Source organism: Panthera tigris, chromosome D3 (assembly GCF_018350195.1).
Source record: "Panthera tigris isolate Pti1 chromosome D3, P.tigris_Pti1_mat1.1, whole genome shotgun sequence".
Classification (NCBI taxonomy): Eukaryota; Metazoa; Chordata; class Mammalia; order Carnivora; family Felidae; genus Panthera; species Panthera tigris.
The window spans coordinates 374,725-388,395 of record NC_056671.1 but is presented as its reverse complement, the minus strand read 5'-3'; the positions used below and the strand labels follow the sequence as shown (position 1 = coordinate 388,395).

Genomic DNA, 13,671 nt, shown 5'->3' with positions numbered 1-13,671 from the left:
CAGTGACGGATCTAAGAGCCGGCTCCCTGTCTGTCCCACCGTTGGATCCTTGGTCTTGGGCCCCTGCTGTTAGCAGCCTTGCCTGCTGTTGAAGGAGCGGGTGCCCGAACATCATTTTGCAAGAGGAAAATGCAATTTCTCCTAGCGAATGAGTACATCAATACCTACAACTTTGCACTGACACATTGCACTGACCCCCCTAAACAGGAAGGGGCCTCACAACCGAGTAAATTATTCACCCTGTACTTCTGATGAATGAAGAACCCATTAGCTAACCTGCCAATGTGATCCAATAACCTTGGATCACTCCCGCACCGTTTGTGTATCCTAAAGGCAAATGCCAGGCAGGTAACACCACAGAACCCTCACGGAGACCGGTGCTGGCGCGTCTGCCGGAGCAGAGAGCGGGCAGCTCTCGGTCTGACACGCCCGGCACGTGATTTAAAGTTGGCATCAACTAAGAAAAAGCGCTCACAGGATCAGTAAAAACAAACCCTGGACGAAAAGTTCATTACGGTCTGAAGCACCACAGTCTTGTTCCAAAATGCAAGGTGATCCGCCGCCTCCTGTCTAAAGGCAAAGCGTCAGCAGCACAGAGTAACCGGCGACTTACACGGGGCGTCAGCCCACTGGTCAGGTGGCACTGGTGACCCTGGGGGCTCTGGGAGGGCCTCGGGGTGAGCTGGGGTGCCACTGCTGGATCCGGCCGGCACTCTGTCCATGGTCAGGACGGCACAGGCTGGACCGATACTCGGGGGCTGCAAGCGGGCTGCGGGCGGGTTCGGTCTCGGCCATTAGCAGCAGCCCGGGGCTCCTGGGAAGACCCGCGCTAGGCCGTCCATTTTGGGAAGACGTCCAGTCTCATAAGTGGCTTGAAATCAAACCCAATAACATCATGATACCTGACAGGAGGGAAAAGAGAAAGAAGGCATCATGAAACCTCATTTGTCAGATTTGAAGTAACAATTGCAAGACTAACATTTGGCTCCCGATTCACATCCATGTAATAAACAGGTTTATTCATTCAACAGATAACTCCTGAGTACCTACAATATGCTAGGTTTGAGGGTAAAGTGCTGACCCACCACACCGGGGCCCATTCCCGAAGGGAACCAGCTGGCGCCAGGGCAGAGCCACTCTGTAACCGGACCTGAGCCCCACGTGTAGCCCCTCGCAGGGACAGGCCTTGGGAGGCTGAGGAATTAAGCTACTTGTTTAAATTTAAGAAATCTGAGTTAAATAGCCACGCGTGGCCAGTGACTTCTGCCCTGGACCCGTGGGCCCGAGCACTCACGGGGCAAGCTCCCCTCCCAGGCCTGGCATGGTGGCGGAGTTCACGGAACGTGGCAACCCTAGGCTGTGTCAGGGGAAGCACAGAGAGATGAGGACGTGGAATCGGGGTCCAGAGAAGGCATCTCGGGGCAGGTGATCAGTTTCGTCCTTCATTTCTGTCAGGATTAGCTTTTAGCTCAACCTGCTAGGCTAAGTTCAAGGGGGCAAAACTTTGCCCCAGGTTTGGCAACTGGTTACCATTTTTGAAGTGTACTGAGGATATTCATAACCTGTTCCTCGTCAGCAGGGAAGGTGTGAGCCACTATCCATTCTGCAGAGATGCTGGCATTTACTCCCTACATGGTAAGTTTCACGTCATCCTACATACTGTTCTGAGTCTCACAAGTTTCAGGACAAAAAGTTACGTGACTTCCCTCTCCAGCTTCCAAATCCCACACAGACATCTCAGACAAGAGCCTGAGCAGTGGCCCACACACGGAGGGGCTGGTGCTGACTCGACAGCAGAAGGCAGGTGTGCCTCTCTTGCCACAGTCCTCTCCTGCCGTCCCCCAGGAAGAGGCACCCACTGGTGGTCGACACAGCCTGGCACACCCAGGCGTCGAGTGACTAGTGACGGCAGCATCCCCCGTGTAAACCCACGAGTGTCTGGCTAGCAGCTCTAAGAACGACACGTTCCACTCTGCCGTCTGGCACCTACAGGCCAAAGATGCTATGGCTGAGTAATCGCGCGGTAAGAAGATGAAAAGGTCAGTCTAGCGCCACGCGTAGAACCAGCACGAGGGTTGTACTAGAAAGGACCACTGATAGAATGCGTACCAACCAGCTAACTGAAAAGCGCTGGCTGCCAGTGTGGCTCCGTGGCTCGTTTGTGCACATATTTGAAGACTGAACCAAATTCCGGATCACAGAAATGAAGGGAGCTACTGAGGCTGGCCGATGATCCTGTCTGCAATGAGTTCTCAATGCTGTTTTTGTCTCTGCAGTAATCAGTACCCTCTTTCACCCTCAAAGACCTCCCAGGGCGGGGGGATAGACACACGAGCTCTTGGAGGCTCCACACCTGTCCCTGCACATCCTACAGGCCCCTCCAAAAATCACTGTTCCACAGGGTCCTGGCTCCATGGCAAATACTGTCCACCAGGCCTTCCCCTGGCTACTGCAGACAGCTGATCCTTAGGTAAGACGCCCACGAAGCAAGGCGAGGCACGTCAGCAAAAGGCCAGCCAGGCCGTCCCCTTCATCACAGGCTCGCCGCTTCAAGAATGGGTACCAACACATACAGTGGAACGTGGGATCAGAGGTCACTGCGCAGGGCACGCTGTATGTGCTGGCCCTCTTCCCAAGTTCCTTAACAGAAGAAAACGTTTGCATTTTGCTCTGCAATGTCTTTGCCCCCGCCCCACGGTGCCTGCAAGGGCAACAATGACAGGTGAGTGCTGCTCAGGCAGAAGCTGGCCCCTCTGACGTGGGGGCCCCTTCCCCTTGACCACCAGGCAAATCCCCAAGGGCCCTTCCACATCCACCATTAGACATTGCTCCGAAGTCCTGCGGGGCCTCAGGTAAAGTGCCTGGCCCACTCCCTTCTGCCACCAAGACACCCCGTGTGCAAGCTCACTGCAGAAGGGCGTGTGTGCATCTCCTCCACGCAGCAAGAGCCCCGGAAGCAGAAACGACCGCTCCCAGTCGGCCCTTCCCCCTCGAACATCCCCCACTCTGAGTGACGCTCGACACAGGCTAGTAACTTCAATCTTTGGCCCTGCCAAGTTCCACCCCTTAGCAACCAAGCTAGTGGTTCCAGAACAATACAGTGTTTGCATCCTGAGCATCAACACTGCCTCTTCAAATACAGAACAACTCTGACTATTCCAACTAAAACCCCTCGGAAGCTACCGTTCCAGTGAGACAAAGAATGCCCCTGGGAGAGCAGCAGGTAGTGGCCACACCCCAGATAAGCAATGTCCCCTGGGTAAGAACCCAAGCAGGCAGCTAGCCGGACTTCCCTCATCTGCTGGACACACAACACGGCCCGGCAGAGCAGGGAAGGCACAGGGGCAGCCCAGCAGCTGCTGAGGAGAATGGCCTGAGGCCGTGACGATGCCGGACCCGGGCAAGAGGAGGTCTGCTGAGATGCTCGTTCCACTGATGAAGCAAACGCGGAGACGAACGCGCCAGGCTGTCTGAGCCCAGTGCCATCACGTACTCCACTCACTTAATGCCCTTTATGTGAACTTCTTGCTAAACAAAAACCCTGCTGAGTCCCAAGAGGTCCTACGCCGCTCCAGAGGTGGACGACGCAGCCCTCCACAGCATGAGACCCTGGGACTGTGACACATTCTGGCAACTCATAAACATGGCTCCCATGCACACGCAGCTCCTCCTGGAGCGGGACAACACAACTCACTGAAGGCCCAGAGCAGCCTCCGCTGAAGTGACATCTCCCTGTAGGTAATAAGCTGGCATTCTGTGTCTGTCCTCAGGCTCCAGTATACCTTACTTAGCAGGACTCAGTCGGTCAGGGTCTCACTACCTCAGTGCTCACAAAAACAGGGCAGAGAGAAGGGTCAGACTTCTAGGGGCACATCCCAAAGAAGCGGTTATTAGGAACATGAATTCCAATTCGTGATTTTTTTTTTAAGTAGGCTTCATGCCCAGTGTGGAGCCCAACATGGGGATCAAACGCATGACCTCAGGGTCAAGACCTAAGCTGAGATCAGCAGTCGGATGCTACTTCGGCTCAGGTCATTATCTCAAGGGTGGTGACCTCGAGCTCCATGTCAGGCTCTGTGCCGACAGCTCAGAGCCTGGAGTCTGCTTTGGATTCTGTGTCTCCCTCTCTCTCTGCCCCTTCCCTGCTTGCTGTCTGTCTCCCTCTCAAAAATAAACAAACATTAAAATATATATATAGGGGGGCGCCTGGGTGGCTCAGTTGGTTAAGCGTCTGACTTAGGCTCAGGTCTAATCTCACGGTTTGTTGAGTTTGAGCCCCGCATCGGGCTCTGTGCTGACAGCTCAGAGCCTGGAGCCTGCTTCGGATTCTGTCTCCTTCTCTCTCTGCTCCTCCCCCGCTCAAGCTCTGTCTCTCTGTCTCTCTCTCTCTCCTTCAAAAAATAAATAAAAAAGCATTAAAAAATAAACATTAAAAATTTTTTTTCACATACATACATACATACACATACATAAGAGCTGGATGCTTAACCGACTGAGCCACCCAGGTGCCCCCCAATTCGTGATTAAAAAAAATTTTTTTTAATATCAGTTTTATCACATTACCATTTTTGACTACCTGCATTCTGCTGTGTTTCCTGGAGGGAAGAGACAGTTATCACAACTTCACAAAATGCTCATAACTCTAAATTCACGCCATCTGCATCAAAGGACTTCATGCCAAGAAAATCGTCTCAGGCACATACAGGACTTCAACTTCCCATGATTTCGATATACACGCAAACAGCTCCATCTACCCCACCTTGTTTGTTTCTACTGGCAATTGGAAACAAACAGCAAGGCCAAACATAAAACAGGATTTCCTTAAGAAGACGGCATCTAGTTGAGGCCACGCTAGTAACCACAAGTACACAAGTAAACAGGGACTGACACACAAAGTGAAAAGCCGGCAGGCCTCTGTCCCTGTGCAGCAATGCCACGTAGAGCGTAGGCTCCCGCATCAGTCCTGACTCCTCCACCCCCGGCAGTAAGGTCATGGGCATGTTTCATAACCACTCTTAGCCAGTTTCCTCACCAGGAACATGATGAGAAACAGAATACAAAGTTTTGCCAGGATTAAATGCAACAAGGCACAGGGTCTGTCCCATGCCCTCAATAAATGGTAGCTGTTATGTGTTATTTTCCCTTCAGTTGTTGCTCGTCAAAATTGATAGTAAAGTCAATTAGAAGATATTCTCACACTTAGCAGAATGCACACTGCTAAAGGCAACTGGCCAAAAAAAAGAAAAAGAAAAAGAAAAGAAAAAAAAGCTACTTTTGAATCTGAGTAATGTCAGATGAGTTTTCTTTTCTTTTCTTGCCATTCGAGGTATGTTAACTGAAAGCTACTTCTCCAGGAAAGGGTTATGCTGGCAATGGTAAAGGAACAATTAAAAAAAAAAATTAAACGCATGAGTCACCTGTACACGGCTTACTAGGTCTCAGTAGTTTCCAATCACACTGTCAAGAACCCAAACCTCTTACCATGAACTAGGAAGCCGCATCCCATCCGGTTCCTCCCCACACTGCATCCTGGACGCCGCCACTTTCCTCCTCCTTCGTTACGCCCTTGACACACTACTTCTTTACCAAAGTCACTCGTCGTCCCTCAGGGTCATCACACTGCTGCTCACTCTGCCCGAAACACTCTCATCCCACAGTTTTCCCTGACTGGCTGCTGGTCATAGAGGCCTTGGCCCAAAAGTCACCACTCCCCACGGGCCTTCCCACAGACCCACGCCAAGCAGCACCCCATACTACTTCTTCATTTACTGTCCCCGTCGCTCCACTAGAATGTGAGTTCAGGGAGGGCAGGGATCCCGCACAACTCCACCCACGTGTCCCAGAACCTACAATCAACAGTGCCTGTCACACGGCTCACACTCAGCAACTATCTGTTGGATGAGGCCGAGCTGTTCACCTGCTCCACACTAGTGACTGTGCCTGGCCCGGCTCCTCTAGGAAATCTCACTGCAAGGGTGAAGCCCCTCTAGGCACCCAGAAGCTAAATGGAATCGAGGCGGAAGGAGAGGCAAGCAGCTACGCGGACTCTAAACCCAACTCCGCACGAATGTCCCGACCCCGTGTCACGTCTGTCATCCTGGCAGAACTGCAAAAGGCCAGAGGCTGACACTCTGGTGCAGCTGCTGGGCAGCTGTGGGTAGCTCCACTAGATCACGCCCCGTTACGCGCAGACAGCGCTTCCGAACGGCTTGCTGTGCGCCCATCTCCGAAGCCAGTACCGCTAACAGCCGCACAGGCCGGCTTCCAGGCCCCGAGGCTACCAACGGTGAGTTGCAGGACCAACGCGGGGCGGAGCCGCTCCAGGTGGAGCCGCGGTCACCCTCCGCGGCCGCCCGGGCCCCGTCACCCCTCGCCCGCCGCCTGGCCTCCGCCCGACCGTGCCGCGGCCCCCCGGCGCTCCTGCGCCCTTCCCGGGCCGGGCTCCCGGGCCGGGCGCCTCCCCGCGACCCTCACCCGGCGCTGCGGAAGCCTAGGCGGCCGCCAGCCGGGCTGCTCCGACGGAGACGTGGCCGCGCGAGGGGCGGGGCGCGGCGCAGCGACGGGCTAGGACCCTCCGGAAACAGCCTGTGCCCGCCGCCTCCGTTCCGGAAGACACACCGTCCCGTACTTGCCAACAGCTGCCCTCGGGCCCGGCTGCCCCGACCGCAGCGTCGGACTCGAGCCCACTCACAACCGACGCGAGGCAGGTTTCAGAAAGTGAGTTTGGGGCTGTCTCCCTTGTGGAAACACACGCTCGGGATTTGCAAGACAACCTCCGACCGGAAGCTAGACAAACGAACTTCCGACGGAAGTGGCGTGGCCAAGACTCCGGTCCCCGCCCTGTCCCGCCCAATCTGTCAGGCTGCGGGCGTGGTCACCCTCACCCCGCCCCGGCCCCGCTGGGGGCGTGGCTAGGAGGCCCAAGGGGGCAAAGGGCCCAGACGCCAGGTGGGGTGGGCGCTGAGGCTGCTCTCCGCAGAGCCCACGAAGGGCGAACCCCCACCTCCCACGCGCAAGTACTTATTTGTCTTTCAGGTGCCAATGCAAGTGACTCCTGCTTTGGAGCCATAGCAATGTCTTACCCGTTCAAAACAAACATCGTTGGTGTATAAATGAAGGTTTTCTCCTATTCATTCATTCATTCATTCATTCATTCATTTTGCCTCTGGGAAAATTGTTTCAGCACCGTTTATTGAAAAAAAACCCCAAAACTTTGTTTCAGCATCGTTTATTGAAGAAAAAAAAAAATCTCTCTCCTCCATTAACTTGCTTTTGCAGGGATGCCTGGGTGGCTCAGTCCGTTAAGTGTCAGGCTTTGGCTCAGGTCATGATCTCATGGTTCATGGGTTTGAGCCCTGCATCCAGTTCTGAGGGACAGCTTAGAGCCTGGAGCCTGTTTCAGATTCTGTGTCTCCCTCTCTCTCTGCCCCTCCACTGCTTGCACTCTCTCTCTCAAAAATAAATATTTTTTTAAAAACTTGCTTTTGCACACTTGTCAAAAATCAATTAGCTGCTTTTGTGGGTGTTTCTGGGTTCTCTGCTCTTTTCCGTTGATCTCTGTTGATCCCTCTGCCTACATGACAGTCTCCACCACTAGTCTTACAGCAAGCCCTGATACTGGGTAGGGGAATCCTCCTGATTTGCTCTTTTTCATGGTTGTTCTAGGTATTTGGGAAATCATACCCTTCCACATAAATTTTGGTATAAACTTGTCTATGTCTATAAAAATCCATCTTGGGATTTTGATAGGAAATGCATTGACATTATAGATCAGTTTGGGGAGAATTGACATCTTTGCTATGTTTCTTCTTTAAGTAGGCTTCATACCCAATGTGGGGCTTGAAATCACAACCCTGAGATTAAGAGTCACACGCTCTACCCACTGAGCCAGCCAGGTTCCCCAGCTGTGGAACTGTGTTGAGGCTTTCAATCCATGAACATGGTATATCTCTATGTTTTTTTAGGTCTTTTCTGATATCTTCCATCAACATTTTGTAATTTTCAGCATACAGCTCCTGTATGTATTTTGTTAAATTTATGCCGAAGTGCTTAATTTTCTTTGTAGTAATTGTAAATGGTATTGCTTTAAAGTTTAGTTTCCACATGCACATTGTTAGTGTATAGAATGTGATTAAATTCTGTGTGTGTTGATCTTGTATCCTGAGAACTTGCTGAACTCACTTTTTAGTTCTAGGAGGGTTTGTTTTTTTTTTTTTCTATAAATTCCTCGGAATCTTCTACATAGACCATCATGTCATCTGCAAATGCAAAATTTAACTCAAAATGATCATGGACTTACATGCAGAAATGTGTGAAACTATAAAACTTTTATAAGAAAACAGAAGAAAAACTTCAGGACTAAGGGCTTGGTGAAGAGTTCTTAGACATGATACCATAAAAGCACAATCCACAAAAGAACAAAAAGAATAAATTGAATTTCACCCAAATTAAAAACATTTGTTTTGAGAAAAATCCCACTAAAAGGATGAAAAAACAAACTACAGATAATTAAAAATATTTGCAAACCATGTATTTGATAAAGGACTGGTACCTAGAATATATTAGAATTCCCAAAACTTAAAAAAAAAAAAATGCAGTTAGAAGGTAGGCCAATATATGAAGCAGCATTTCACCAACAAGGATATATAGATGGTAAATAAACTTGTGAAAGATGTTCAACATCACTAGCCATTATAAAATGCAAATTAACACCGCCTCAAGACTACACACATCTATCAAAGCGGCTAAAACAAATAGTAGCAGTACCAAATGCTGGCAATGATGTGGAGAAACTACACGCTACACACCATACACTATAATTGCTGGTGGGACTATAAAATGGTACAGACACTCTGTAATACAGTTTGGCAATTTTCCTTATAACTTAATTGTGTGACCCAGCAACTGCACTCCTGGATATTTAGCTCAGACAAAGGAAACTTAAGTCCACACAAAAACCTGGACACTATTGTTCACCACAGTTTTATTTGTAATCAAAGCTCAAACTGGAAACAACCAAAATTCAACCAATCCTACAATGGATAAATGGTTAAACTGTGGTGCATCCAATCATGGGGCCTCTTCCTCAATAAAAAAGGACTACTGACTGATACATTGCGACCACTTAGATGAATCACCAAGGCATCATGCTGAGTGGAGAAAATCTCAAAAGAAGTATACTTTATTACATGCTTTCGCATCCATAACATTTGTGAAATGATAATGACTATAGAGATGGAAAGCAGATTAGTGGTTGCCAAGGAATGGTGGGGGTGGGGGTGGCTAAAGCGAGACAGGGGAGAGGTCTTTGTGGTGAGAGGTCTTTGTGGTGAGAGTTCTGCATCCTGAGGCGTACAAACTTTGGGCTAACATGTTTCCTGGTTTTGAGATTATACTACAGCTATGCAAGGTGCACCCAATGGGGGAAACTGGAGAAACAAATCTGCAAGTAACATGTAACGACACGAAATGTAAATACAAATGAGCCTATATATAGCTGGCATATCTGCGCAGGGGAAAAAAGTGCTAATCTAAGTAAAAAATTTTAAGTTTTATTAAGGTACTATTTACTTACAATATAATTTACCCATTTTATGTATACAATTCAATTTTTAAGTTTCCAGTTACATTTACTAAATTTTATTTTATTTTAATGTTTATTTATTTTTGAGAGAGAGAGCGCGCGCACAAGCAGGGGAGGAGCAGAGAGAGAGGGAGACACAGAATCTGAAACAGGCTCCAGGCTCTGAGCTGTCAGCACAGAGCCCGATGCAGGACTCGAACTCACAAACCATGAGATCATGACCTGAGCCAAAGCTGGACACTCAACCGACTGAGCCACCCCGGCGCCCCTATTAAATTTTAAATAAAACTGAATTTACTGCAATGCAGTTATAAAACATTTCCATAACCCCCAAAGGATCTCTGTAGTCCATATACACGCAGTCCCTCCCCCCCAATCCTCCTTTCCCTGACAACAACTAACTACTTTCTGTCTCTATGGATTGGCCTATTCTGAGCATTTGATATAAAAAGAATCACACAATATGTGACTTTTTGTGACTGCCTTCTCTTTTACTTAGCATAAGGTTTTGAGGTTCATTCATGTTTCAGCATGTATCAGAGCTTTGCTCCTTTTTACGGATGAATACTATTGGACTGTCTGGGTATACCATATTTTGTCATCCAGCCGCCGATGGATACAGTCTAGTGCCTTGAGTGTGCTGGTCAATGTTCTCAGTGTAGGGGTTAGCTGGGGAGGAGAGACAGGATCCCTGCTCCAGCCCAGCTTTATTTGTGTGGGGAGGACCAGCCCTTCAGAGCATAATTCCTGTGAAGGAAACGGTGTGTGTCAGTGGGAGGGGCTGCCATTTAATCACGTCATTCATTCATTCATTCATTCATTCACTTAATAAGTGGCCTACTGTATTCCAAGCGCTATTCTAGACACTGTACACAATATCCGCTCTCACGGGCACTTACGTCCTATCAGAGAACCGGACAACAGAAATACAAGACAGGAAGTGAGGAGTTCAGAGAAGGGCAAGGTGAAGGGACAGTGTGGAGGCATGCTATTTCTAGATGGATGGTTTAGGAAGGCCCCCAGATGAGTTTGAGCAAACACATGAATGAAGTAAGGAGACACGCAGGTCACCGTGGGAAGTATTTCGGGCGAGGGAACAGCAAGGAGAGCCGCATGTTCCAAGGTTTCTTTGAGGAAGTCATAGTTGAGCTGAACTTGCATGACAAGGAGGCAGGCATGGAAGGGTCTGGAGAAGAGCTTTCCCCGGAGAGGAATCGGCGCATCCAGAGTGGGAGGGGGTCTGTGTTGGGGCTGAGGGAGCAAGCTGCATAGGGTCTGCCAGAGAAGTGGGAAGACACTGGTGGGTTTCAAGCTCACCGTCTTCAGAAGAAGACAAACACATAAGAAAAAATGAGAAGTGCACACACAAGGCTTAACAGAGAGACAGTAAGGAGCGTGCCCCGTGCCTCAGGGAAGATGCCCAGTAAAGTGATGTCTTTGTCTTTGTCCGTGCACTCAACCACCAGTCTACCAGGCAGCCGGCAACCATCAGATGCTTGCCCACGTCACATGTTTTGGCCAAGTATACAACGGTGAAAAAGACGGGAAGATCCCTGCCCTGGACTCTCGGAGGGGGAGACAGACAGTAAGCAAACGTTTACTTTTCGGTAATGCAGGGACCAGGAAGGACACCCAGCAGGCTAACACCAGAACGGCCGGCCAGAGGGCTGCGTGCGGTGGGGTGTCCAGGGAGCACCCTCTGAGAAGTGCATCTGAACTGAGGGATGGGAAGAGGTCACCGTCTGCGCTCTGCAGCCAGGGTCCCTCTTAGAGGGTCTGGGTATAGGAAGGCCCTGTAGGTGGGGTGGGCAGAAGGGGAGATTTTCTGGGGGTGGGGCGGGGCCACCCAGTGCCAGGCCTTCCTGGGCCACGAGATTGTTATTCTTTGCTGTGTAACAAGCCACCCCAAAACATAGTGGCTTTAAACAACTATATTAGTTCTCACAGTTATACTGGTTGGGTGCAGCGGTGTGCTGGTATTCTAACAAAAATGACCTTGATTTGTAGCATTTACCAGTTTCCACGGTGTGAATCCTCTCCCAACAGGGCAAATTTCCAGCTACCAATGTGAGGTCCACAAACGGGCAGGCGGGCAGGGATGTGCACCATTGCAGAGAACCTACGCCATGCAGATACACCGATGCAAACACCCACAAGAGACACGATGGTCAGGCAGAGGAAATCCACTGGGAAGGGGGGAGTCCTGAGCGCTCATTACCTTTGTTTCTAACAGATCTTATGAATTCCAAACTTGTATGATTTTTAAATGGCTGTGTTTAGGTTACTAGCTCACGACATTGCTGAGGCCAGAACGATTATCTCCTGGGAGTTGGCGAGGCAGCCCTTCTGTAGGTCACCGCGGCTCGTGGTGTGGCTGGCTGCCCTTCAGAATGGAGTCCCCCTCATGCTCCTCTCAATAGGTGGGACAGTGGCTGACAGCAGGAAGGGAATGCACATGGCTTAGCTGTGCTTTTGCTAACGCCCTGAGAGGACAGAGCGACACAGACCCGACTGGGCTAGACTCTAGTGCATCAGGGACCTTGGAATTAATTCTGTAGGGAGCCGTGAATATCAGCACAAGTGTGCCTGGGCTCCTCCATGTGCCGCCCCCCCCTCCGCTGCCCAACAAGCTGGCATCTCCAGGGGGAGTCACTGAGACCCACCCAGCCCGATTCCCATTAGGGACAGGCCTGGGCAGGCTGAGGTCTGGCCTGCTGGGTCTAAGCCCCAGAGCTGCTGTCCAGCATCCAGTCCTTCCTGGTGACAAGCCTGGATGCTCCCCTTCCTCTTGCCTGAGGCCACCCCACCTGCCTATGGAGTGCTGACTGCCAGGTGGGCGAGAGGCTCTGGTCTGGCCCACAGCGATTAGGTCAGGGGTGGGTTTCCATTTGAACCAGTGGGGAAGTTCACCCGCTTCTGCTTGCTGGAGGCTGAGGTCTGGGCTGCTGCCATAAACAGAGGGAGACGAGGGTTCCCGCGTGGCGTTCTGTTTCCTGCATCCAGCCACACTTGAAGCCAGATCTATGCTGGGTTTTCTAAATCCGGTCAGCCCCCAATTCATTTTCTCCCTCCAGCCTGGAGGCTGGCTTCCGGCTGCTGGTGTTCCTCACGGCCGTCTGGGTTCAGAACTGGGCTTCTCGGGGCCTCCTCTCTGCGGGCCGCATGCCAACCTTCTCCACCTCCTCTTTGGGTTGGTCGCTTCCCGGGGTGCAATCTGCCAACATCCCTCTGCTGCTCTCACATCTGGGCCCGTGACTCTGACCCCGTCAGCTCTGCTGGATTCTTGGCTGCACCCAGTAAGGCCTCCACAGGACCAACTCCTCCCCTCACAACTCGGACCCGCAGGCCAGGACAGGCTGCCCCTTGGAGGGTGCACCACAGATGGGGATATGGGCAGAGCTGGCCCCTCTTCTGACGGGGGCACCAGGGCACCAGAGGGACGCAAGTCTGGGGATGGGCTGAGTGAGGCTGTGAGAGGAGGAGGGGGCAGCCAGCAGAGACCCAGCTGGGCCTGCTCCAGGCCGGGGCCGGAGTACCTGGAGACAAGCACATGGGAGTCCCCAGCTGGCCACTCACCCCAAGCAGACTGTGCCAGGACACCCGCAGCCGGGCTCCGGCCCAACTGTGAGCCTGCTGTTGGGCGGGTGGGAAGGTGTGGACGAACAAGAGTCATAAAGACATCATAAATACACAGCCACCCAGGTCTGGAAAACATCCCATAGAGTAACTCCCCTGGTCCCAACCCGCCCCTCCCCCGACAAGTCAGAGCAGGCCAGCTCTGTGCCGACCTCCTGTACTCGCTAGGAAGGAGGAGCCCAAGCTCCGGCAGAGCCAGCCCTGCACTGTGGACCCAGCAGCCCAATGTGACAGGTCCCCTCCCCTTCACAAGGAGCCACTATAGACCAAGTGAAGTCACAGCCTCTGCTTAAACCTAGGCTTACAGAGCTGGAATATCCCTAAGGAGCCACATCTTTGTTCTAACTTTGCAGGAGAGAAGGGAGTGATGAGACGTCGCCCTCTGATGTGGAGGGCAGGCCGCGGTCCCGTGCAGGCTGGGCCCAGGACTTAGACACGAAGCCACAGCTTCA

At 51.4% G+C, this 13,671-nt stretch overlaps 1 protein-coding gene across 4 annotated transcripts in view; it reads right to left on the bottom strand.

Moving 5' to 3' along the window:
- The window catches only part of GOLGA3 (golgin A3), a 42,161-nt gene extending 35,394 nt beyond the window's left edge, over positions 1-6,767 (bottom strand). For 2 of the 4 annotated variants that reach the window (XM_042961957.1, XM_042961960.1), the window contains exons 1-2: positions 6,475-6,767; positions 614-902 (exon numbers count right to left, since the gene is read on the bottom strand). In XM_042961957.1, coding sequence (XP_042817891.1) covers positions 614-722 — 109 coding nt within the window. In that variant the 5' untranslated portion in view covers positions 723-902; positions 6,475-6,767. Of the gene's footprint in view, positions 1-613; positions 903-5,481; positions 5,885-6,474 lie in introns of those variants that run through there. The other 2 variants (XM_042961958.1, XM_042961959.1) reach the window with 2 other exon arrangements.
- Between the last annotated feature and the right edge of the window lie 6,904 nt (positions 6,768-13,671).